This window comes from Salmo salar, chromosome 23 (assembly GCF_965601325.2).
Source record: "Salmo salar chromosome 23, fSalSal1, whole genome shotgun sequence".
In the NCBI taxonomy this organism is placed as follows: domain Eukaryota; kingdom Metazoa; phylum Chordata; class Actinopteri; order Salmoniformes; family Salmonidae; genus Salmo; species Salmo salar.
The window spans coordinates 46,809,178-46,834,441 of NC_138313.1; the positions used below are offsets into that span (position 1 = coordinate 46,809,178).

Genomic DNA, 25,264 nt, shown 5'->3' on the forward strand with positions numbered 1-25,264 from the left:
AGAGCTGAAAATGTTCAGTCTCTTTAGAGGCTCGTTGAATATGCTTTTTAATTGCAGTCCATCTAACTTGCTGAATGTGTGATTTAGGTCGCCTGCTATAATAATAGTTCCTGTCTGGGTTTAATCTAATATAGCTTGAATCCTATTTAAAAATGCCAGATTTGCCCCTGGGGGATATACAATGAAATCGATGTGTGGTTTCACCATGTAAAGTACAATTCAGCAGTAGAAAATGGCCTTCTTGTTCCATGTGCTGGGATAAAAGGGAAACAGTTATTATCAGGATGCCTACACCTCTGCTGTTACAACAGTAGGTGGCAGTATAGGCCTCTCCAACCTAACTCCTCTTTAAATGTTCAATTTATCTTTTTAAAATGTAAGTCTTTAAGTGTTCATATGTTTCCCTCCCCCCCATAAGTTGGATTTTGTTGGCCCTCCTAGCCCCCCTGTCCACATCCCTTGAATAGACCCCCATCTCCACTCTCAACAATAACTGTCTTTGGATCTATAGATAAATATAGATAAATCCTTCCTTCCCTCTTCCCCAAGCCATGCTTGTCCCTCTAAACAGTGGTGTAAAGTACTTAAGTAGTACTTTGAAGTATTTTTACATATTAAGTCGTTTTCTGGGGTATCTGTACTTTACATGACTATTTATATTTTTGACAACTTTTACTTTTACTTCACTACATTCCTAAAGAAAATTATGTACTTTATACTCCAAACATTTTCCCTGACACCCAAAAGTACTCGTTACATTTTGAATGCTTAGAAGTACAGGAACATTGTCTAATTCACACACTTATCAAGAGAACATCCCTACTGCCTCTGATCTGGAGGACTCACTAAACAGAGAACATCCCTGGTCATCCCTATGCCTCTGATCTGAAGGACTCACTAAACAGAGAACATCCCTGGTCATCCCTATGCCTCTGATCTGGAGGACTCACTAAACAGAGAACATCCCTGGTCATCCCTACTGCCTCTGATCTGAAGGACTCACTAAACACATGCTTTGTTTGTAAATGATATCTGAGTGTTGGAGCGTTCCCCTGGCTATCCGTAAATTTTAAAAAACAAGAAAATCGTGCTGTCTGGTTTGGTTAATATAAGGAATTTGAAATTATTTATAATTTTGATACTTAAGTACATTTTTACAATTACATTTACGTTTGATACTTAAGTATATTTAAAACCAAATATTTTGACTTTTACTCAAGTAGGATTTTACTGGGTGACTTTCATTTTTACTCGAGTCATTTTCTATTAAGTTATCTTTACTTATGAAAATGTGATACTTTTTCCACCACTGCCTCTAAAACCCGCCCAGTTATCCTCTGCCCTTTATCCCCGCCCCCCAAGCCAAGCTTGTCCCAACCTCCTATCTTTTCCCACGCTCCCTTCCTCTTAGACACATTTACACCCATCCATACATCAACTTACTCATCCATTCTCATTCATAATATATATTCTGTCCCGCCCTCCTTCTACAATGTAAAAAATAGTCAAAATAAAAACCCTTGAATGAGTAGGTGAGGCCAAACTTTTGACTGGTACTGTATTTTATTAAAAAAAATATATTTGACCTTTATTTAACTAGGCAATTCTGTTAAGAACAAATTCTTATTTTCAATGATGGCCTAGGAACTGCCTTGTTCAGGGGCAGAACAACAGATTTGTACTTTGTCAGCTTGGGGATTACGAACTTGCAACCTTTTGGTTACTAGTCCAACGCTCTAACCACTAGGCTACGCTGCCGCCCCGGGATGCCCTGAGTACCCCTACTTCCCGCAGCTATGTATAAAACATAAGGCTTGGACATGAGACAGCATTCAGAGCTCAAGGGGACATGACTTTATTCTGGACCAGGCAACCAACATAACCTTCAGTTCAGTTGACAGACAGGAATTTATAGACACAGATCAGGCATTACTAATCAATGACCATCAACTCCAATATCAACTCTTTCAGATCAGGCATAACTAGTCAATTATCAACTCCAATATCAACTATTACAATGGTTAAGTTATGGGTCAAAAAAATAATATATAACATTGACGGTCTCCCATCATTGCATCTCAAGAGATGATTCCCTCCCAATTAGCTTCAGTACATTCAGAGTTTACAACATGACCTGCCATTCAACCTGACAAATTACTTGTCACTTTTGGATTGGCATCAATTAAGGCAAAACATTTTTTAATTAAGATGAGGAAGTAACCTACACTGTAACATCCTTCCTCAGTAGTTGGTTATCGCCACAACGAAGTCATGCATTTGTATGGACCAGGAAGCGTTAATATCTCTCAGATGACGTCGGGCTGCAATGAGGGGAAAGTTTCATTGTGATCATGTTGACAGGAGATAGAGTGACAGGTAACTCAGGAAATGACTGGAAGGGGCTCTGATTACAGTCAGCTACAAAACACAGCCAGGGGTTCCTTTATTGTGAGCTTCTAGGGCTGTTTGTAGGGCCAGGTGGGTCCACTCAATAGACTAGGGGCTTCGTCCCAAATGAAACCCTACTTCCTATATAGTGCACTACTGTTAACCAGAGCCATATGGGCACTACATAGGGAATATGGTGCCATTTGGGACCCAGAGGAGAGGAGTAATCCCAGCCGACGGTTTAGAAACAGGCAGAACCGGAAGTTGAAATGAATGGCCCCAGAACAACATCACCTGCTCATACTGGACAGACGCACCATGCATTAGTTGTATTAATCTTCTCTTCACTCAATGAGTTATCCTGTATTAATCTTCTCTTCACTCAATGAGTTATCCTGTATTAATCTTCTCTTCACTCAATGAGTTATCCTGTATTAATCTTCTCTTCACTCAATGAGTTATCCTGTATTAATCTTCTCTTCACTCAATGAGTTATCCTGTATTAATCTTCTCTTCACTCAATGAGTTATCCTGTATTAATCTTCTCTTCACTCAATTAGTTATCCTATAATAACCTTCCCTTCACTCATAAAGCAACAGGTATCATATTCGTCCTTGCTTTTACGCCAATCTATTCTCCAGACATGCCTTCCCGGCAGGCTGTCCAAGACATATTCTGTCTGTTCGAGTAGCCTGTTATAGGGTTAAACATTACATTTTATAGGAACGGGTGGAACAGACATAAATAGAAAGATGTAAAGTCAACTAAGTCTGTCTCCAAAATGGCACCCTATTCCCTATATAGTGCACTACTTTAGACCAGAGCCCTATGGCACCCTATTCCCTATATATAGTGCACTACTTTTATAAGGTCCTGGTCAAGCGTAGTGCACTATATAGGGAATAGGGTGTCATTTGGGACGTACACTAGATGAACAGCAGGCAGGCATCGTGGGCGAAGTCAACAGACTGATGATTGACAGCTAGCATCATCATCATCATCATTCACCCGTAAGGACCATCATCTTTGGATAGTGTTAGAAATATGCACGCACACGAACCACACACGCAACGCAAACACACACACACACACACACACACACACACACACACACACACACACACACACACACACACACACAGAGAGAGAGAGAGAAAATAAGTAATTCTGACTAGTATTAGGCTCCTTCCCTCCATACAGCCATTCAAGCTCCACTGCACCGTGAGTTAGGAGTCAGGTTGTATCAGAGTTCAGATAGACATGGCAGGCTGGAGATGGACTTGACAGTTAGGCAGGAACCATCTAAGAATCACCCTGAACTCAATGTGACGTGAAACATCCTCTGGCCAATCCCAAGGAAAGAAAACCTTGCAACGTTTTGGCTGTAAGATTTGGTCGAAAAAGCCAAGTATAAGTGCTCTTCATTTGTAGTCTCAGCAGAGTACAAAGATCACAACTGTCTATTACAGAAACAAGACTAGCCCTGGTACTCAACAGGATGTGTCTAATAATGTGATGTCTAGTAACAGGATGTGTCTAATAACAGGATGTGTCTAATAACAGGATGTGTCTAATAACAGGATGTGCCTGATAACAGGATGTCTAATAACGGGATGTGTCTAATAACAGGATGTGTCTGATAACAGGATGTGTCTAATAACAGGATGTGTCTGATAACAGGATGTGTCTAATAACAGGATGTGTCTAATAACAGGATGTGTCTAATAACAGGATGTGTCTAATAACAGGATGTGTCTAATAACAGGATGTGTCTAATAACAGGATGTGTCTGATAACAGGATGTGTCTGATAACAGGATGTGTCTAATAACAGGATGTGTCTGATAACAGGATGTGTCTGATAACAGGATGTGTCTGATAACAGGATGTGTCTAATAACAGGATGTGTCTAGATAACAGGATGTGTCTAATAACAGGATGTGTCTGATAACAGGATGTGTCTGATAACAGGATGTGTCTAATAACAGGATGTGTCTAATAACAGGATGTGTCTGATAACAGGATGTGTCTAATAACAGGATGTGTCTAATAACAGGATGTGTCTGATAACAGGATGTGTCTGATAACAGGATGTGTCTGATAACAGGATGTCTAATAACAGGATGTGTCTGATAACAGGATGTGTCTGATAACAGGATGTGTCTGATAACAGGATGTGTCTAATAACAGGATGTGTCTGATAACAGGATGTGTCTGATAACAGGATGTGTCTAATAACAGGATGTGTCTAATAACAGGATGTGTCTAATAACAGGATGTGTCTAATAACAGGATGTCTAATAACAGGATGTGTCTGATAACAGGATGTGTCTAATAACAGGATGTGTCTAATAACAGGATGTGTCTAATAACAGGATGTGTCTGATAACAGGATGTGTCTAATAACAGGATGTGTCTGATAACAGGATGTGTCTAATAACAGGATGTGTCTGATAACAGGATGTGTCTAATAACAGGATGTGTCTGATAACAGGATGTGTCTGATAACAGGATGTGTCTGATAACAGGATGTGTCTGATAACAGGATGTGTCTAATAACAGGATGTGTCTAATAACAGGATGTGCTGATAACAGGATGTGTCTAATAACAGGATGTGTCTAATAACAGGATGTGTCTAATAACAGGATGTGTCTAATAACAGGATGTGTCTGATAACAGGATGTGTCTAATAACAGGATGTGTCTAATAACAGGATGTGTCTGATAACAGGATGTGTCTGATAACAGGATGTGTCTAATAACAGGATGTGTCTAATAACAGGATGTGTCTGATAACAGGATGTGTCTAATAACAGGATGTGTCTAATAACAGGATGTGTCTGATAACAGGATGTGTCTGATAACAGGATGTGTCTGATAACAGGATGTGTCTGATAACAGGATGTGTCTGATAACAGGATGTCTAATTAAAAGCATGAGCTGGCACACACCCAGAGAAAATGATTTAGAGTAGAGGTGCTGACTAACGGTGAATAAACTGTAAGCTACAAAAATAGAGATTTATATTATATATATAATATATATTATATTATATTAATATAAATCTCTATTTTTGTAGCTTACAGTGAAAAAAAAATATATATAAAAACTCCCAGTAATTTATTGGGTAAAACACCAACGTTCTGTCATCACCGTGCCTTCTTCAAGAAGGCTGATGTGTCAACAATCAGCTGCAAAGTAGGAGCAGTCAGCAGTCCACACACCAAGTAGGCTACTAGGAAAACAGACAGCACTTAAAGTACATGGCCCTAGCTAGGAAAAACATTCACATTTTAGTCATTTAGCAGATGCTCTTATCCAGAGCGACTTACAGTAGTGAATACATACATTTCATTTTATGCATTTTTTGTTGTTGTTGTACCGGGCCCCCCCGTGGTAATCAAACCCACAACCCTGGCGTTGCACACACCGTGCTCTACCAACTGAGCCACAGGGAAGGCTAGACAGTACTAGATGACAGAGAGACACTAATTATACTTATCACTCCTGGAGATATCAGGAGTCTAACTATGGAACGAAGTACTAAAAAGGTATGCGTAGATAACCGATGCAGAAAAACGGACATTTTTTTTCATATAATTAGATTACAGGACAAATTCTCCAATACACCCATTTATATTAGCGGGGACACAAAGTATGTATGTCGCCCCCAGAGTTCACCCTTATGAAGCAACAGGAAGAAACGTTTGGGTTGACCATACGGGCATCACATCATCGCTCTCTTCCCATAACTATCTCCCCCTCTATCCATCTCTTTCTCCCTCTATCCATCTCTTTCTCCCTCCCACACCCTCTCCTCCACTCTGTAGGCCTATTTCCATTAGAAAGAGTACTCTACATATCAATCCCTTTAAAGCTCTAATTAAAAATCTGCTATATTCACTCTGCCTCCCTGCCTGCTTTCGTCAGTGAGCTGGAAATACGCAGGTTGTCCCTCTCCGTCACGGGTGGGCGAACCAAATTAGTTCATTGTTAGGAGAGGACTAGGGGGTCTTTCATCTGGGGGGGGGGGGCTGCATCCTAAATAGCACACTATTTCCCTATGTAGTGCACTACTTTTTGGCCAGAACCCCACGGGATCATTTTCAAAAGTAGTGCACTACATAGGGAATAGTGTGCTATTTGAGAGACAACCTTAGTTGATGCAGTTCTGTCGTTATGGAGTGATTGTCATCCCCTGTGTCGTCATCACTGGCCTCTCAGTACTCATATGCTAAGAAAGGAGGACTCAACACAGAGACTCTCTTTTGGTGATCACTCATCCTCATCGTACCGAGGGCAAAGAAATATTCATTTGGCAGCGATTTTGTGATTGTTTCCTGAAACAAACATGAATTTCGCAAAATATCACATGAAGGGTGGTTTTCCACTCTTTAAAAATAGATTAACTCACACTCATTCCCCACCGCGCTGGGAGCAAAAACAGATTGACAGTAATTCTGTGATTCTTAGAGACATTCATGTTTCCTAAAGCATGAATGGAAAGACGCAAATAGAAAGTAAACTAATAACAGCATGAAATCTACCTACATGTCATTAGGTGAAACACCTATTGTATACTAATGCACCTATATATACACACATACACACCCAACAAAAATATGTCACCCAAAAAATGATTGCGATATTCGTAACGGAAACGGCAGATATAGGAGACATGTTTAAAGATTGATAACATTTTTATCCGTTCGACAGTGCTGGATTTGACTTTTGTCTATCTTTCTTTATTGCGACAAATGATGGAAATAAATTAATTTAGAAATATGATTTTTTCCAAATAATTAATAATAAACTATGAAGCTGAACTCCACATTTAATTGTAAATCAAATTGTTCAATTATACACATCTTTTGTTGCAGGAACCTAGTCCCGACTTTCAAGAAGGGCTGAATTGTTTCCCCTTGCTTTTCTGCTTGGCTGGATGTCAGTTTCACCATCCAATTATTTCAGATTTACAGGAGTGCAAATTTCACCATGGCGATACGTTGGCACATGAGGAATTATTAGAATATTGCAAATATTAATCAAGTTTTTTGGGGTTTTGCAGGCTACCGAAGACATTAAACAAATTTAGGTTGGAAGGCATACAGGCTGTCGCCAATTTATTAACGAGCAATTTGCCTAAATGGGTAATGGAAACACTTCAACCACTTCATTTGTATTAGACATTGTAGGTTTTTGTGAAAAGTTTTTTTTTTAAATAAATATTTTTGTTGGTGTGAAGTCATTATATTCAGCTGTTTATTAAATCGACAAGACAGTTAAATGGAAACACACCCTAGCAAGCAAATGTCAAATCTATTTTCTATGTGAACTTTCTAAATGTCTACAAAAAAAGTTCATGGAAACATACCTACTTGACCGTCCAAACCTGCTGACACAAAATGTTCAAGTGGATATTTAATATATTTATTAAAAACAGCAACAAGTTGACTGGGTAAAGAAGTCCATTCAATGATCTGTTATGAGCTGGAAAAAGCTCTCCTTGTCTACAGACTGACAGAAACATGACTGAATTAGGGTTGCAAAATGGTGATAACTTTCCCAAAATCCTCATGTTTTCCCAGAAATACCGGTTGGAGGTTTCCTGGAATCAGGAGGGATTAAGCTGGAAATCCAGAAGCTCCAACCTGGATTTCTGGAAACCCCGGGAACGTGAGGAAAGTTAGCATCATTTTGCAACCCAACACTGAATACAGTAGGACCACATCGGAACATACAATGTAATGATCCTTTTTAGCCACATAGGAGATAATACTGGTTTAAAACATGATATCAAATAAGAATACCATTTTATTTTAAACAAGTTAAACAAACAAATAATTCAGTTTTTTTTCTGGAGTAAGATATTCTATTTTTATAAAGCATGATCTAAAAACAAACATTAAAACAGTGGACACCATTTCATGTTTTTCACAGTACAGTCCAAGTGTATTGGTATTAGTATGCAACCTCTCTGAATGCGCAGTGTGGTATTCCATGGATATAACAGTATCCACTGTGGATACCTTAGTCTGGAGAAGGAAGAGGAGGGCTAGTGGACCAGCTTGGGCTGAGAGAGACAGGAAATTCCTTTCTCACTGTGTCTGCCAGCTGGGGATCAGCCTCTGACAACATGAAGACCAGGTGTTGTACCTATACAGGTAAAGGAAGGCAGATGTGGAAAAAGTACCCAATTGTGTCATACTTGAGTAAAAGTAAACGTACCTTAATAGAAAATGACTCAAGTAAATGTAAAAGTCACCCAGTAAAATACTACTTGAGTATAAGTCTAAAAGTATTTGGTTTTAAATACACTTAAGTATCAAAAGTATAAATAATTTCAAATTGCTTATATTAAACAAACCAGACTGCAATATTATTATTATTATTTTTTTAACTTATTGAAGGTTAGCCTGGGGCACACTGCAAACAAAGCATTTGTGCTTAGTGAGTGTAAGATCAGAGGCAGTAGGGACGACCAGGGATGCTCTCTTGATAAGTGCTTGACTTGGACCATTTACCTGTCCTGCTAAGCATTCAAAATGAAACGAGTACTTTTGGGGTGTCAGGGAAAATGTATGGAGTAAAAAGTACATTATTAAATTTAGGAATGTAGTGAAGTAAAAGTAGTCAAAAATATAAATAGTAAAGTACAGATAGACAAAAACACTACTTAAGTAGTACTTTAAAGTAAGTACTTAAGTACTTTATACCACCGGCGGAGGGTTAGTTATGACAACATGAAGACCAGATGTTAAAGGGTTAAGGCCCCGGGGGTTATGACAACATGAAGACCAGGTGTTGTACCTCTACAGAGGGTTAGTTATGACAACATGAAGACCAGGTGTTGTACCTCTACAGAGGGTTAGTTATGACAACATGAAGACCAGGTGTTGTACCTCTACAGAGGGTTAGTTATGACAACATGAGACCGGGGACCCGAGGGTGTATGACAACATGAAGACCGGTGTTGTACCTTACAGAGGGTTAGTTATGACAACATGAAGACCAGGTGTTGTACCTCTACAGAGGGTTAGTTATGACAACATGAAGACCAGGTGTTGTACCTCTACAGAGGGTTAGTTATGACAACATGAAGACCAGGTGTTGTACCTCTACAGAGGGTTAGTTATGACAACATGAAGACCAGGTGTTGTACCTCTACAGAGGGTTAGTTATGACAACATGAAGACCAGGTGTTGTACCTCTACAGAGGGTTAGTTATGACAACATGAAGACCAGGTGTTGTACCTCTACAGAGGGTTAGTTATGACAACATGAAGACCAGGTGTTGTACCTCTACAGAGGGTTAGTTATGACAACATGAAGACCAGGTGTTGCAGGGTTAGTTATGACAACATGAAGACCAGGTGTTGCAGGGTTAGTTATGACAACATCTACTCACACCGGGAGGAAGTGTCAGGGCGTGGTGGAAACCACATTTCCAGAGAACAAGTGACATCACAGACAAAGACAACACATAAACTGGAAACAGACTCTTATTGACCTGATTTAGTATCACAATGATGCCGCCACAATGTTCATGATATACTATCCACTGACATCTATATACAGGAGCCTCTATTTGTCAGTCATGGTGGATATTATGTGCGCATTAGAAAGCGAGAACTTACGGCAGGGCTGAACTGGGGGAGCATAGAGCCTACTGCTGACAGACATGTCTTTTCTGTCAGGTAACCTCTCGTCACCAACTCAGACACCGCATCCTAGGGATCACACACACACACACACACACACACACACACACACACACACACACACACACACACACACACACACACACACACACACAATTGTAAATAAGAATTTGTTCTTAACTGACTTGCCTAGTTAAATAAAAAGTTGTAAACATACAATATAAAAAAATTTCATATCAACTTATTTTGGTTTAGAGATGGAAGTAACATCGTAGGAAACAGTGACTGTTTTTTGATTGACAGTTCCAGCGGCAGCGTTACCTTGGTGAGGTCAGCGATGATGTCAGAGAGGAACTCAGCCGTTGTCTGGATCAGAGCCTGGAGCTGCTCATCCACCTTCTCCTCCTCCTTCTCCTGTCCATCCTTCTTCTCCTTGTGTCCGTGTCCTGAACTGACCTGGTACTCCCTGTGGTACTGCAGCACCCTCAACATGCTCCCAACTAGAGGCAATACTGGAGAACAGACCTTTCAGATACTTTGGGATGATTGGGAACATGAAATTTAAAAAATAAAAAAAACATCCATTTTGCCTTATAATGTTTTCACTTTCAGGTTACAGTGACTTCCATTGGTTTTGGTTAGAATAAAACGATCAGTTAGTGAAAGAAGAAGACATTAAATGGACGCTCAAGTCTTGTGATTAAGCAGTAACAACATTAGAAACATCTCTCTCTGTCTCACGGGACAAGACAGAGAGAGAGAGACGGTGTCAGAGACTAAAGTGAAATCCAGGTGGTCTCTTACGTGTGTCTGCTTTGCTGTGCTCTGCTTCCTGGTCCTGACACGCATACAGGACTGACAGAACAGCCAGAGCATGGACCAGTAAGCTCTTCTGTTCCTGTAGTACTAACGGAGGGTCGTCTGGCTGACACAGGTCCTCACACACTACCTCACACAGGAAGGTCCATAGAGCCTGGCCTGTCCCACCTGCAACAGCTGGAGACGAGGGACCCAGTTATATTTCATGTCTACTTAGTCAACTTTACTTGCTATGAGTAATGAATACAGTGGAAATCTTACTAACTTCAGATCTCAGGATAAAAAAAACAGCTAGATAGAAATATATTAACATAATAGCATACTAGATATACCAAGAGGGAGAAGTCATTTAAAGAGAGAAGTTCCTGTAACTTATGGACTTTTTCCCAACCAGTAACAATAGCTGTCAAAACATTTATTGAATAAATAAAAGCAGCCATTTTGTAACATTTTGAACAACACGTCTCACCCAGTGTCTGAATCCCATGATGGATAGTGGTGAGGAGCTGGAGGGCATGCAGGTACACCTCTAAACCCTCTGGACTCTCTGACCTGTGGAAACACGTGGATAGACCCTCATAAACCCTCTGACCTGTGGAAACACATGGACAGACCCTCATAAACCCTCTGACCTGTGGAAACACATGGACAGACCCTCATAAACCCTCTGACCTGTGGAAACACATGGATAGACCCTCATAAACCCTCTGACCTGTGGAAACACATGGATAGACCCTCATAAACCCTCTGACCTGTGGAAACACATGGACAGACCCTCATAAACCCTCTGACCTGTGGAAACACGTGGACAGACCCTCATAAACCCTCTGACCTGTGGAAACACGTGGACAGACCCTCATAAACCCTCTGACCTGTGGAAACACGTGGACAGACCCTCATAAACCCTCTGACCTGTGGAAACACGTGGACAGACCCTCATAAACCCTCTGACCTGTGGAAACACGTGGATAGCCCTTCATGTTGCTTGTCATATTAGAATAACGCCACCCAGTGGCAGGTCTGCTGAAAACATGTCATGCTGTTACAAGCTTGCTCTTACTGATACCTCCATCAAAGTGGTTCTAACAGAGAGCTGTTTTTTCCCCCAATACCTGCTAAGATAATATTATTAATATTAGCAGAAACAAACGTCTTTACCTTAGCTGCTTGGCAGCCTCGAGGAGCGAGGAGGCCACGTCCAGACGTCTCTCGCCCTCCTCTTCTTTGTCTTCATCACTGGGCTGAGATCCAGCAGTGACCCAGGTCTTCATCAACTCTTCATCCAAGTCAAACAGCTTGTCAACCAGCTCCCCCACCTTCACCAGCAGGTCCACTACACACACACCCCCATGTAAAAAACACACACACACACACACACACACACACACACACACACACACACACACAGTGAATGAAAAGTAAACAGTGGGTCTCACTCAACAATTTCATCAAATATGTATATTTGTTCTCATGAAAAAGAAAAAAACCAGAAGCCCACGCGAGAATGATCAGGCCTGGGTGACCTAGAGGTCAGTGGATAGAGGTGTACCTCTTACGGTCTATCCTCTTTCTAACAAAACATACAACATGTGCAAATATCAGGGGTTGGAACTTGTTCAGAGAACAGAATGCAAAACAAAAAAAGTAATGCAATTTTTCGAGGAACAGAATCAAAACTGGGAACAAAAGTGATCTATATTATTCTTGGGCTCCAGAGAGGCGCATCAATCTAAGGCACTGCATCTCAGTGCTTGAGGCGTCACTACAGACACCATGGTTCGAATCCAGGCTGTATCCCAACCGGACGTGATTGGGAGTTCCATAGGGCGGTGCACAATTGGCCCAGCGTTGTCCGGGTTTGGCCGGTGTAGGCCGTCATTGTAAATAAGATTTTGTTCTTAACTGACTTGTCTAGTTAAATGAAAGTGTTTTGAAAAATATGAAAACCGGTTAATAACATTCATTATTTTATGATCCAGGCATTTTTTTCCAGTCCCTCGAAAACACAAAGCGCCTATTCAAATCCCTCACTCTGTCACTGAGAAACTTCTTCCTGGAAATATTTATCTGTATGTGTAGGCTACCTGCCCCTCCCTCTGAAGCAGACCTACTGACATTACACAATTGCCACCCCCCCAACATTTTTTTAAAAAGTTGGTCACCCCCAAAAAAATTGTTATGTTTCTTACACATCACTAATTGTTTACCTGATAAACATCTGATTAACACTGAGAATGTGCCCCACACACACACACGATCAATGTGGAAGAACTTGAATGGCCTGCGCAGAGCCCTGACCTCAACCCCATCGCCCAACATCAGTGCCAGACCTCACTAAAGCTCTTGTGGCTGAATGGAAGCAAGTCCCCGTAGCAATGTTCCAACATCTAGTGGAAAGCCTTCCCAGAAGAGTGGAGGCTGTTATAGCAGCAAAAGGGGGGACCAATTCCATATTAATGCCCATGATTATGGAATGAGATGTTCGACGATGCTGCAGGACTTCCTCAGGCACCGTTTCAAGTAGATGTCCTGGATGGGAACACGGCCCCAGCGAAACTTGAAGAATTTTTATCAGTACCACTTCAGCGTGGCAGTGGCACCCCACGACGGCGCACATAAGACACCCACTGCTTAAAACGTAGGCAAATAATGATGTTGGCAGAACACTGTCTCAGTAGGAATGGTATGCTATAGACTGTTATGGGTACTTGGTAATTGGCTGCTCTTCAGTAGCAAACTAGAAAAATGTTTAGAGATATACAATCAGGGCTCACCCCAGGACTTTCTGACAAGGTGGTGCTGATGTAGGCTTAAGGTTGGGTAGGTGGGAGGTATGGAAGGGGTCAGTCAACTTCCCCCTCAGCAAGTTGAAGCATTTTGCTTTTTTTGAAAAACCTATAAACTGCCATTTCCTAGTCTTAAATTATATCAAAACGAATCCAAGACCAAAGTCTTGTGTTTGATCTTTTAAAAAAATGACACTTTTTCCTAGGTTAAATTGAAGGGTAATGATCATTCTAACTAATAGGTGTCTATTATGTGAATAGTCCTATTTGAAAGTGTTAACTGGCTTCTTCATTTTGGGGGAGAATTTTTTTCTTCTAAACAATTAAAAATGACTGGATGCAATGTAGTAGTCCCACTTGGAATATGAAATTGAATTAGGCCTAGATGAGCTTGTTTTTCAGACCTCTATACCTGACCTCATTCATCAGGTCTGACTACTAGACTGACCATTCAATTCAACATGCCTTGTCGTCATTGGTGACCAGGCTATTATGACATCATAATAATGACCGTGCTTCTACACCTGCATTCCTAGGTTCGGGCCTTTCTAGGGAGTTTTTCCCAGCCACCGTGCTTCTACACCTGCATTGCTTGCTGTTTGGGGTTTTAGGCTGGGTTTCTGTACAGCACTTTGTGACATCAGCTGATGTAAGAAGGGCTTTATAAATACATTTGATTGATTAGCAGCCTACAGTTGACAGACAGCAATATGAAGAGGAGAAGATCAACAACGGATTCATTGAACATAGGCCTGCTAATCTTCAACAGTCTAACATAATGGTACTAGCAGATCAGTGCTCTCTGCCATGTGTTTCCATCCATGTAGCCGACGCCAACTGAACTACAGTGACACTGCGCCTGTTACCTTGCACGTCAATGCGCTCGCGCCTACTACCGTTTGCGGAGATCAAAGCACGTGCGGGCAAGAAAGTGTCATCGCTTAGTTGACTAAACACAGTAGCTAACTACCTTCGTTGTAATGACGACTTAGCTAAGCAGCTAACTACAAAATAGAAGCGGTTGACTGATAATGTGCTTGAATAACACAACAGTTTGGAAAATGTATTTTGCAAACAGTTGGTACGACAGTTCGAGGAAAACAGTACTACGGCTACGAGGGGTGGGCCTAGAGACTTTTTTCATCCTTGCCCAAGTCGTCTGATTGGTTCAGCTCCAACTTCATACGGCTGAGTAAAAAAAATAATCACAAAGTGCCAACTATAATCCAATTTTTTGCGTATTTTAAAATGTATTTTTTTCCCACACTATCGTACTCTGTGAAAACTGCGTCTTCACCACCTGCTGGAGGGCCTTGTGATCCCGAAACAGGAACCAACGGAACCAACTGGACCTTCTTGACAAGAGTGGTGGAGGTGTTGACCCATGTCAAGTCCTTGGTGACGCTGAGAAACTTAAAAAAAATGGCTGACTCTCTTTACTGCAATTCCGTTGATGTGGATAAGGGTGTGTTCCCAGTCCTCCTGAAGTCAATAATCAACTCCTTTGTTTTGCTGACGTTGAGAAAGAGATTGTTTTCCTGGCACCACAACGCCAATTCACTCATCTCCTCCCTATAGTCTGACTCGTCGTTGTTGGTTATCAGGCCTGTAACCATTGTGTCGTCAGCAAACTTGATGATGGAGTTGTTGTCGTGCAAAGCCACGCAGTCGTGGGTGAACAGGGAGTACAGCAGAGGGCTAAGGACACACCCCTGGGGGGCCCCTGTGTTAAGAGTCAGTGTGGAGGTGTTATTGCCAATCCTCACAGCCTGTGGTCTGCCCGTCAGGAAGTCCAGGATCCAGTTGCAGAAGGTAGTGTCCTGACCCAGAGCTCTGAGCTTGGAGGGAACAATAGCGTTGAAAGTTAAACTGTAGTCAATGAACAGCATTCCTACAGTTGAAGTCGGAAGTTTACATACACTTAGGGTGGAGTCATTAAAACTTGTTTTTCAACCACGCCGCAAATTTTTTGTTAACAAACTATAGTTTTGGCAAGTCGGTTAGGACATCTACTTTGTGCATCACACAAGTAATTTATCCAACAATTGTTTACAGACAGATTATTTCCCTTATAATTCACTGTATCACAATTCAAGTGGGTCAGAAGTTTACATACACTAAGTTGACTGTGCCTTTAAACAGATTGGAAAATTCCAGAAAATAACGTCATGGCTTTAGAAGCTTCTGATCGGCTAATTGACACCATTTGAGTCAATTGGAGGTGTACCTGTGGATGTATTTCAAAGCCTAACTTCAAATTCAGTCTCTTTGCTTGACATCATGGGAAAATCAAAAGAAATCAGCCAAGACCTCAGAAAAAATTTTGTAGACCTCCACAAGTCTGGTTCATCCTTGGGAGGAATTTCCAAACACCTGAAGGTATTACTTTCATCTGTACAAACAGATACACAAGTATAAACACCATGGGACCACGCAGCCACCATACCGCTCAGGAAGGAGACGCGTTCTGTCTCCTAGAGATGAACGTACTTCGGTGCGAAAAATGCAAATCAATCCCAGAACAACAGCAAAGGACCTTGTGAAGATGCTGGAGGAAACAAGTACAAAAGTATCTATATCCACAGTAAAACGAGTCCTATATGGGCATAACCTGAGAGGCCGCACAGCAAGAAAGAAGCCACTGATCCAAAACCGCCATAAAAAAGCCAGACTACGGTTTGGAACTGCACATGGGGACAAAGATTGTACTTTTTGGAGAAATGTTCTCTGCTCTAGAACTGTTTGGCCATAATGACCATCGTTATGTTTGGAGGAAAAAGGGGGAGGCTTGCAAGCCGAAGAACACCATCCCAACCGTGAAGCACAGGGGTGGCAGCATCATGTTGTGGGGGTGCTTTGCTGCAGGAGGGACTGGTGCACTTCAAAAAATAGATGGCATATATTGAAGCAACATCTCAAGACATCAGTCAGGAAGTTAAAGCTTGGTCGCAAATAGGTCTTCCAAATGGACAATGACCCCAAGCATACTTCCAATAGTTGTGGCAAAATGGCTTAAGGACAACAAAGTCAAGGTATTGTAGTGACCATCACCTAAGCCCTGACCTCAAGCCTACAGAAAATTTGTGGGCAGAACTGAAAAAGCGTATGCGAGCAAGGAGGCCTACAAACCTGACTCAGTTACACCAGCTCTGTCAGGAGGAATGGGCCAAAATTCACCCAACTTATTGTGGGAAGCTTGTGGAAGGCTACCCGAAACGTTTGACCCAAATGAAACAATTTAAAGGCAATGCTACCAAATACTAATTGAGTGTATGTAAACTTCTGACCAACTGGGAATGTGATGAAAGAAACAAAAGCTGAAATAAATCAATCATTCTCTCTACTATTATTCTGACATTTCATATTCTTAAATAAAGTGGTGATCCTAACTGACCTAAGACAGAGAATTTTTACTAGGATGAAATGTCAGGAATTGTGTAAAACTGAGATTAAATGTATTTGGCTAAGGTGTATGTAAACTTCCGACTTCAACTGTACTTAGGTGTTCCTGTTGTGTTCGAGCCGTGTGAATAGTGATGGAAATGGCATCTTCCGTAGATCTGTTGCAGCGGTAGGCTAATTGGAGTGGGTCCAGTGTGCCTGGCATGCTGGCCTTGATGTGGGCCATGACCAACCTCTCGAAGCACTTCATGATGACAGGCGTGAGTGCGATGGGGCAATAGTCCATTTGAGGATGTCACTTGGTTTTCTTGGGCACTGGGACAACGGTGGTCTCCTTGAAGCAAGTGGGGACTACCGATTGGGACAGGTTGAAGATGTCGGCGCAAGCAGCCAAGGATGCCATCTGGGCTGGCAGCTTTGTGAATTTAAATGATAAAAAAATTAAATAATGTTATAGCTAGGCAAGTCAGTAAAGAACAAATTCTTATTTACAATGACAGCCTACCGGGGAACAGTGGGTTATCTGCCTTGTTCAGGGGATTTTACCTAGTCAGCTCGGGGATTCGATCTAGCAACCTTCCGGTTGCTAGTCCAACGCTCTAACCACTAGGCTACCTGCTGACCAAATAGTCCCTCTTTTGAGAGATTTCTTCACGTCAGCCTTGGAGAGCGAAAGCACCTGGTCTTCCGGAACAGCGAGAGTCCTCCTGGATGGCTCGGTATTGTCTGCCTCGAAGTGAGCATAGAATGTGTTAAGCCCGTCTGGGACGGAGGCGTCGGTGGGCACCAGACAGCTGGATGTGCCTTTTGTAGTCTGTGATAGCCTGTAGTCCTTGCCACACTCGACGCAAGTCTGAGTTGTTGAATATCGATTCAAGTTTGATTCAAGTTTGAGTCTGTATTGTCTTTTTGCATCCCTAATGGATTTGTGGAGTTCGTACGTGCTTGCCTTGCATGGCGTTGTGTGCCACAGAGTCGCATGGGGTTCGTTCTGCTGACATAGAATGCTGCAGAACGGACTCTCGGCATGGTACGGATTCCTCCGTTCATCCAGAGATTTTGGTTGGGGGTATGTCTGATTGTTATTGTGGGTACACACATCAACACATTTACTAATGAAGCCGGTGACTGACAATGTATATTCCTCATTGTTGATAGATGAGTCCCTGGGTGGATGAATCTTTGAACATATTCTAAATCAATATTCTCAATATACTCACATTTGTGCAAGTCACGTTTGACAAATGATTCCCAGTAGTTTGGAAAGAAAACATCTTTCATCACATTGAGTTGTTGTAACATATAAAGGACCTACTGTTGGTGGAGCTGCACATGATGAAGCAAAGGCTGGAACACACAGCGGTCTGCTGCCGTACTCTCTCCAGCCACAGAGAAGACACATCGCTCTGGGACACACAGGTCAGCAGCAGTCTGGACAAAAAGACATTCACACCAATCAATAACGAAATATCAGCAAAACACAAAAACGCAGTCTAAAAGCAATAGAAGACTTTGACAAGACCTGGGCCAGATTTCCCGATAGCCATGGAACTTAGGCATACGAGTGTTTTGACATCGTTCCTACAACGGCCGAAAATATAACATGCGTTTGCAAAAAACACCAGGCAGAATTTTTTTTAAAATAAACATTCGCTAAGTGTGTCGTTGGAGCATGTGTCGAATACTGATAGGATGGAACGAAAAGGGGGCTCCCGAGTGGCGCAGCGGTCTAAGGCACTGCATCTCAGTGCTTGAGGCGTCACTACAGACACCCTGGTTCAAATCCAGGCTGTATCACAACCGGCCGTGATTGGGGAGTCCCATAGGGCGGCGCACAATTGGCAAAGCGTCGTCTGGGTTTGGCCCAGGGTAGGCCGTCATTGTAAATAAGAATCTGTTCTTAACTGACTTGCCTAGTTAAATAAAAGGGTAAATTTAAAAATGTAATTAAAAAAAGGCAGCACTGCTCTCAGATCAGCTTTCTCCATTCAAATCTGACCTTAACATTAGAAGTATTCCACAATACTGACGACAGATCAGCTCATATTACCACCTATAGCTGAAAATATTGTGGTGGCATATTATAATGCTTAGTCCTACTCTATAATAATACACGAAATAACAGATTTGGCACGTTGTTACACATCATGAAATATATTGAGACAAAAAATAAAATGACAGACAATGTAGCCTACAATTAGCAAAAATAGAACTCAATTGGACTGAACATGTAATGAATTCAATATGATTCAACTATATAGGACTATGTAGCCAAATTGATGTGGTTCTGTCCTTGAGCTCTTCTTGTCTATTAAATGTTCTGTATATTATGTCTTGTTTTGTGTGGAACCCAGGAAGAGCAGCTGATGCTTTCACAACAGCTAATGTGGATCCTAATAAAAACACCAACAAATACCTATAGGACTAATGTATATATTTATCTCGGTTTTCATTTGAAAGCATGTTTTTATCCTTTGTTTCTAACAATTGCAAAGACATTGGGAAACTTTTGTAGTCAACTTCATTCCCAAGTTATCAGAGGTCACAGAGAGACAGATAAACAGCTTGATCCTATGTTTAGCGGAGATCTTTTGTGTATAAAGTGAGGTGGAAGGGTAAAAAAAATATATTCTAATGTCGCACTTAGCTGTTCTACGAGTGGTCACAAGCAGTTGGCAAATAACGAACGCATCGATGGTTTTGAGAAACAGCTCTGAGATTTAACGACGCTCCTACGAAGGTTCTAATGACGAAATGACCCTTAAGATGCTTTAGGGAAACCAGGCTCAGTTTATTTAGGAGAGTTTAATCTCTATAAAAAAAAAAGTGTGTGTGCTTCTTCCTCTTATTTGAGCTACGACAACAAACAATGAAGGATTTTCTAGCCTTTTTTAGGGTATTGTCACCTGCTTGTCTCCAGCAGTGTAGGGGGATCAGTGTCTCCAAGAAGGAGCAACAGCACCACCCTGTGGAGAGAAACAGAATTACGCCACAGAAACGGTTAACATCCACCATGAGTTGGAACGGTGCTGGTACATATCAGAGCCAACACAGTACTGTTCAGGTTGTCATGACAGTGTGAAAAGGGTTTTAGTAAATGGCCATCTCCACTTACCCTAGGTCGTTGTTCTGGCTGAGGGTCAGACAAGTGTCAGGGAAGCAGGCTATGTTACCCAGGATCCCCACACATATCTCCTGGGGAGAGAGGACAAGGGAAAACATCAACTAGACACCATGACAACATGATGTTACACCAATTTAAAATGTTGCTGGGTGGGTTGCAACTGGGGGAAAAGGAATATTAATTGATATTATTATTAATATTAATATTGCATTTCAAAGACTAGACGGTGGACTGATTAAGCAATACGGCCCAAGGGGGCGGGGGTGTGAGATATATGGTCAATATACCATCGTATACCACAAACCCCCGAGGTGCCTTATTGCTTTGTCATACCCGTGGTATACGGTCTGATATACAACAGCTGTCAGCCAAATCAGAATTCCGGGGGTCGAACCACCCAGTTTATAATGGTCATATACCACAAACCCCTGAGGTGCCTTATTGTTATTATAAACTGGTTACCAACGTAATTAGAGCAGTAAAATATTTATTTTACGGTCTGATATACCACAGCTGTCAGCCAAATCAGAATTCAGGGGGTCTAGTATAACACACATGATGGAACCTAGAATACTAAAACAGTTCACTCACAGTGAGACGAGGGCATCGAGACTTAGCGATCACTCCCAGGAGGATATCTCCAGCTTTGAACTCCTGTAAGAAACCAGCCACATCCTACAGAGAGACAGGAAGACAGGGTCATATTAACCCACACGAAACAGAAAGATTAACACATTTCACATCAAAAAACATTTGTAACATGAAATGCTACATTTTTACAGCCGACTCATGACAATATAAACTAGCTATCATACTCCTGGTATTTATTTAAATATCTCTGTATACAGAATATACACACTGAGTATACAAACATTAGGAACACCTGCTCTTTCCATGACCGACTGACCAGGTGAATCTAGGTGAAAGCTATGATCCCTTTATGACGTAACTTGTTAAATCCACTTAAAATCAGTGTAGATGAAGGGAAGGAGACAGGTTAAAGAAGGATGTTTAAGCCTTGAGACATGGATTGTGTATGTCTGCCATTCAGAGGGTAAATGGGCAAGACAAAATATGTAAGTGCCTTTGGAGGCAACATGGGCCAACCTAAACTCAGTAAAAAAAGTAACGTCCCTTTTTCAGGACCCAGTCTTTCAAATGTAATTAGTAAAAATCCAAATAACTTCACAGATCTTCATTGTAAAGGGTTAAAACACTGCTTCCCATGCTTGATCAATGAACCATAAACAATGAATGAACATGCACCTGTGGAACGGTCGTTAAGACACTAACAGCTTACAGACGGTAGGCAATTAAGGTCACAGTTACGAAAACTTAGGACACTAAAGAGGCCTTTCTATTGACTCTGAAAAACACAAAAAGAAAGATGCCCAGGGTCCCTGCTCATCTGTGTGAACGTGCCTTAGGCATGCTGAAAGGAGGCATGAGGACTGCAGATGTGACCAGGGCAATAAATTGCAATGTCCGTACTTTGAGACGCCTAAGACAGCGCTACAGGGAGACTGGACGGACAGCTGATCGTCCTCGGAGTGGCAGACCACGTGTAACAACACCTGCACAGGATCGGTACATCCGAACATCATACCTGCGGGACAGGTACAGGATGGCAACAACAACTGCCTGAGTTACACCAGGAACGCACAATCCCTCCATCAGTGCTCAGACTGTCCGCAATAGGCTGAGAGAGGCTGGACTGAGGGCTTGTAGGCCTGATGTAAGGCAGGTCCTCACCAGACATCACTGGCAACAACGTCGCCTATGGGCACAAACCCACCGTCGCTGGACCAAACAGGACAGGCAAAAGGTGCTCTTCACTGATAAGTCGCAGTTTTGTCTCACCAGGGGTGATGGTCGGATTCGCATTTATTGTCGAAGGAACACTGACAGGAATGTCAGTGTTCTGCCATGGCAAGCGAAGAGCCTGGATCTCAATCCGAGCACGTCTGGGACCTGTTGGATCGGAGGGTGAGGGCTAGGGCCATTACCCCCAGAAATGTCTGGAAACTTGCATGTGCCTTGGTGGAAGAGTGGGGTAACATAAAACAGCAAGAACTGTCAAATCTGGTGCAGTCCATGAGGAATATGTAAATGTGATTTCAGTTTTTAATTTTTTATAAATTAGCAAAATGTCTTAAACTGTTTTTTCTTTGTCATTTTGGGGTATTGTTTGCAGATTGATGAGGTAAAAAACGATTTAATCGATTTTAGAATGAGGCTGTAACCTAACAAAATGTGGAAAAATTCAAGGGGTCTGAATACTTTCCGAATGCACTGTATATATTCCAGATGTAAATAGACATTTGAGAGAGAAAGAGACTATTTGCCCATTGTTACACTGTACATAGCCAACAATATAACATTATTTCAAAACTCTTGTGATTGTAATGATGACTGTTAATTTCTGATTGCTTATTTCACTTGCTTTGGCAATGTAAAACATGTTTCCCATGCCAATAAAGCCCTTTTAAATGGAAAAGAAAGAGAGAGACAGACACACACCTTATCCATGGCCATATCCCAGATCTTACACAGCTCATCCTCATCTTCCTCAGGTAGCTGCATCTGGGCATCAGAGTCTCCCGTGTTCTGCTCCGACACAATCTGAAGGACATAACAACAACATCAACGATGGTCAACGATGCATTTTGAGCACAAGATGACCCATACAAAATGTGTTCTGCATTTTAACAATAAAATGTACAAAATGGAAGACCACTTTCTGTAAAGAGCAAAAAAAAATAAAAGGATAATGAGGATCCTTTTATAAAAGGATAATATGATGGAGAACGCATCATCACCATAACCCTTTCTAGACTTCAATAGCCTAGACGAGTCGTCTCATGAGTCATGAAGATATACTTCATGTACTTCTGTTGGTATTTGATCAGCAACAAGTAATACTGTATTGCAACAATGTACCAGTCACCTACCTGAATCATAACCGGTCACCTACCTGAATCATAACCGGTTACCTACCTGAATCATAACCGGTTACCTACCTGAATCATAACCGGTTACCTACCTGAATCATAACCAGTCACCTACCTGAATCATAACCGGTTACCTACCTGAATCATAACCGGTTACCTACCTGAATCATAACCGGTTACCTACCTGAATCATAACCGTCATAACCGGTTACCTACCTGAATCATAACCAGTCACCTACCTGAATCATAACCAGTTACCTACCTGAATCATAACCAGTCACCTACCTGAATCATAACCGGTTACCTACCTGAATCATAACCAGTCACCTACCTGAATCATAACCGGTCACCTACCTGAATCATAACCAGTCACCTACCTGAATCATAACCGGTTACCTACCTGAATCATAACCAGTCACCTACCTGAATCATAACCGGTTACCTACCTGAATCATAACCAGTCACCTACTTGAATCATAACCGGTTACCTACCTGAATCATAACCAGTCACCTACCTGAATCATAACCGGTTACCTACCTGAATCAGACGGGTCAAGGTGCTGAACAGCCAGTGTTTGCTATAAACTGTCTCCCCTATAGCATCCACCTTTTCCCCGTCCTGCTCCCCCTCTCTGTCCGGGGGTGGTGAGGGGTTACGGTCCATGACAGGAGAGTTCGCCGGGGAGGATGACAGGATGCTGGAGTTGTCGTCATCCACGCTGTGGTCCTCTAAACAGAAACATAATAAGGTAAGACGCGCAATGCTGGCTACTACCTCTGGAGGTGTGCAGGGCCATGTTCAGTACGTAAAACGTTCTCAAACATTGCAGGTATAAATATTTTTTCATGTCATTGTCAGAGATGCATGTTTGTTCTATCTAGTTAATTTCTATCTGAACGCTCCAAAACGTCGTGTCCAGCTGTGCGACCCAGGATAGGGTAAGGACGGCTTCGCAGGGGGAAGTTAGTTACCTGGCTAAATTTCGCCGGTCGATGTTGGATAGTAAACGTTCCTGAAATGTTAGCCAAGACAGAAGATCAAGGCTAGCAAAGCCTTAAAAATATAATGCCCTAGCATTTGTTAGTTAGCCATGTTAGCTACTCAGACCGGCTAGTTTCAGTAGCTCTATAACGCTAGTGTCCCTGTGCACATTACAACAAAGCCATCCATTTCCTTGAGCTCACCCATGAATGTTGACAGTCGTTCCTCGAGTATAATGATGGGTTTATATCAATGTGTTATCCAGAAACGTAACTTTAGGCGAATTGCTTGCTAACCAAAACAAACATTGCTAGTCACTGCTAATGTTTTCAAATGAGCCTCCAACGCAATAGAAGGAACGCGCATGCGTGTGAAGGCTATCATACCACAGAGTTTCTAAACCCAGAGGCACAACATCGCGAGATTTCCGGGAACGCTTGCGAAACAGACCATGCCGGGGTTTGAGGAGTCAATGAGAGAATTGAAAAAAAATCTTTTTTCGATCACACCGACAGTGTTCTTGCGTTTTGGTACACCAGAATTACATTCATTTCCAGTGAAGGCGTTTGCCTTGCAGCATTGTGTTGTAGAGGCAGTTGCATTATGTTCGGTGTGGTGCATACGTTGGATTTATCGAACATATGCGTCAAACTGTATGCGTAGACGGCTTGACAGAAACTGTAGCAGAAGGTGAATGTTGAACTGTTGTTGTTTACATATCCAGACGATGCTGCGTGCTATTTTGCGTAAAGCGCTGTCGGTGTGTTCGAAGCATTAGGCTACAGATTAAATAAATGATAAAGTTCAAAGGGTGGTGAAAGGAGTTTGATACTCTTTTCCAATAAATGCAGAGGGTCTTATTCAGGAGACAGCTTTTTCAAACAGAAATTTGCATCCTGCGGCACAAACTCCAAAAAGTTCTGGGACACTGTAAAGTCCATGGAGAATAAGAGCACCTCCTCCCAGCTGCCCACTGCTCTGAGGCTAGGAAACACTGATACCACCGATAAATCCACGATAATTGAGAATTCCAATAAGCATTTTTCTACAGGTGACCATGCTTTCCACCTGGCCACCCATACCCAGGTAAACAGCCGTGCACCCCCCACAGCAACTTGCCCAAGCCTCACCCATTTCTCCTTCACCCAAAT

The 25,264-nt window shown here is 41.9% G+C and overlaps 1 protein-coding gene across 2 annotated transcripts; it reads right to left on the bottom strand.

Annotated features, from left to right (window-relative positions):
- Positions 1 to 8,189: 8,189 nt before the first annotated feature.
- Positions 8,190 to 24,497, bottom strand: saal1 (serum amyloid A-like 1). 2 transcript variants are annotated; one of them, XM_082968184.1, is made up of 13 exons: positions 24,317 to 24,497; positions 23,670 to 23,860; positions 22,701 to 22,802; positions 20,772 to 20,855; positions 20,172 to 20,251; positions 19,963 to 20,022; positions 18,372 to 18,487; positions 12,027 to 12,201; positions 11,338 to 11,420; positions 10,854 to 11,045; positions 10,371 to 10,561; positions 10,026 to 10,118; positions 8,190 to 8,544 (listed from the first exon to the last, which is right to left on the bottom strand). In XM_082968184.1, the coding sequence occupies exons 1-13, from the start codon at positions 24,318 to 24,320 to the stop codon at positions 8,419 to 8,421; spliced, it is 1,497 nt and encodes a 498-aa protein (XP_082824310.1). In that variant the 5' UTR covers positions 24,321 to 24,497; the 3' UTR covers positions 8,190 to 8,418. The 2 variants fall into 2 exon arrangements, with proteins under 2 accessions (XP_082824310.1, XP_082824311.1); XM_082968185.1 differs by lacking the exon at positions 8,190 to 8,544 and adding an exon at positions 9,644 to 9,688.
- Positions 24,498 to 25,264: the final 767 nt, after the last annotated feature.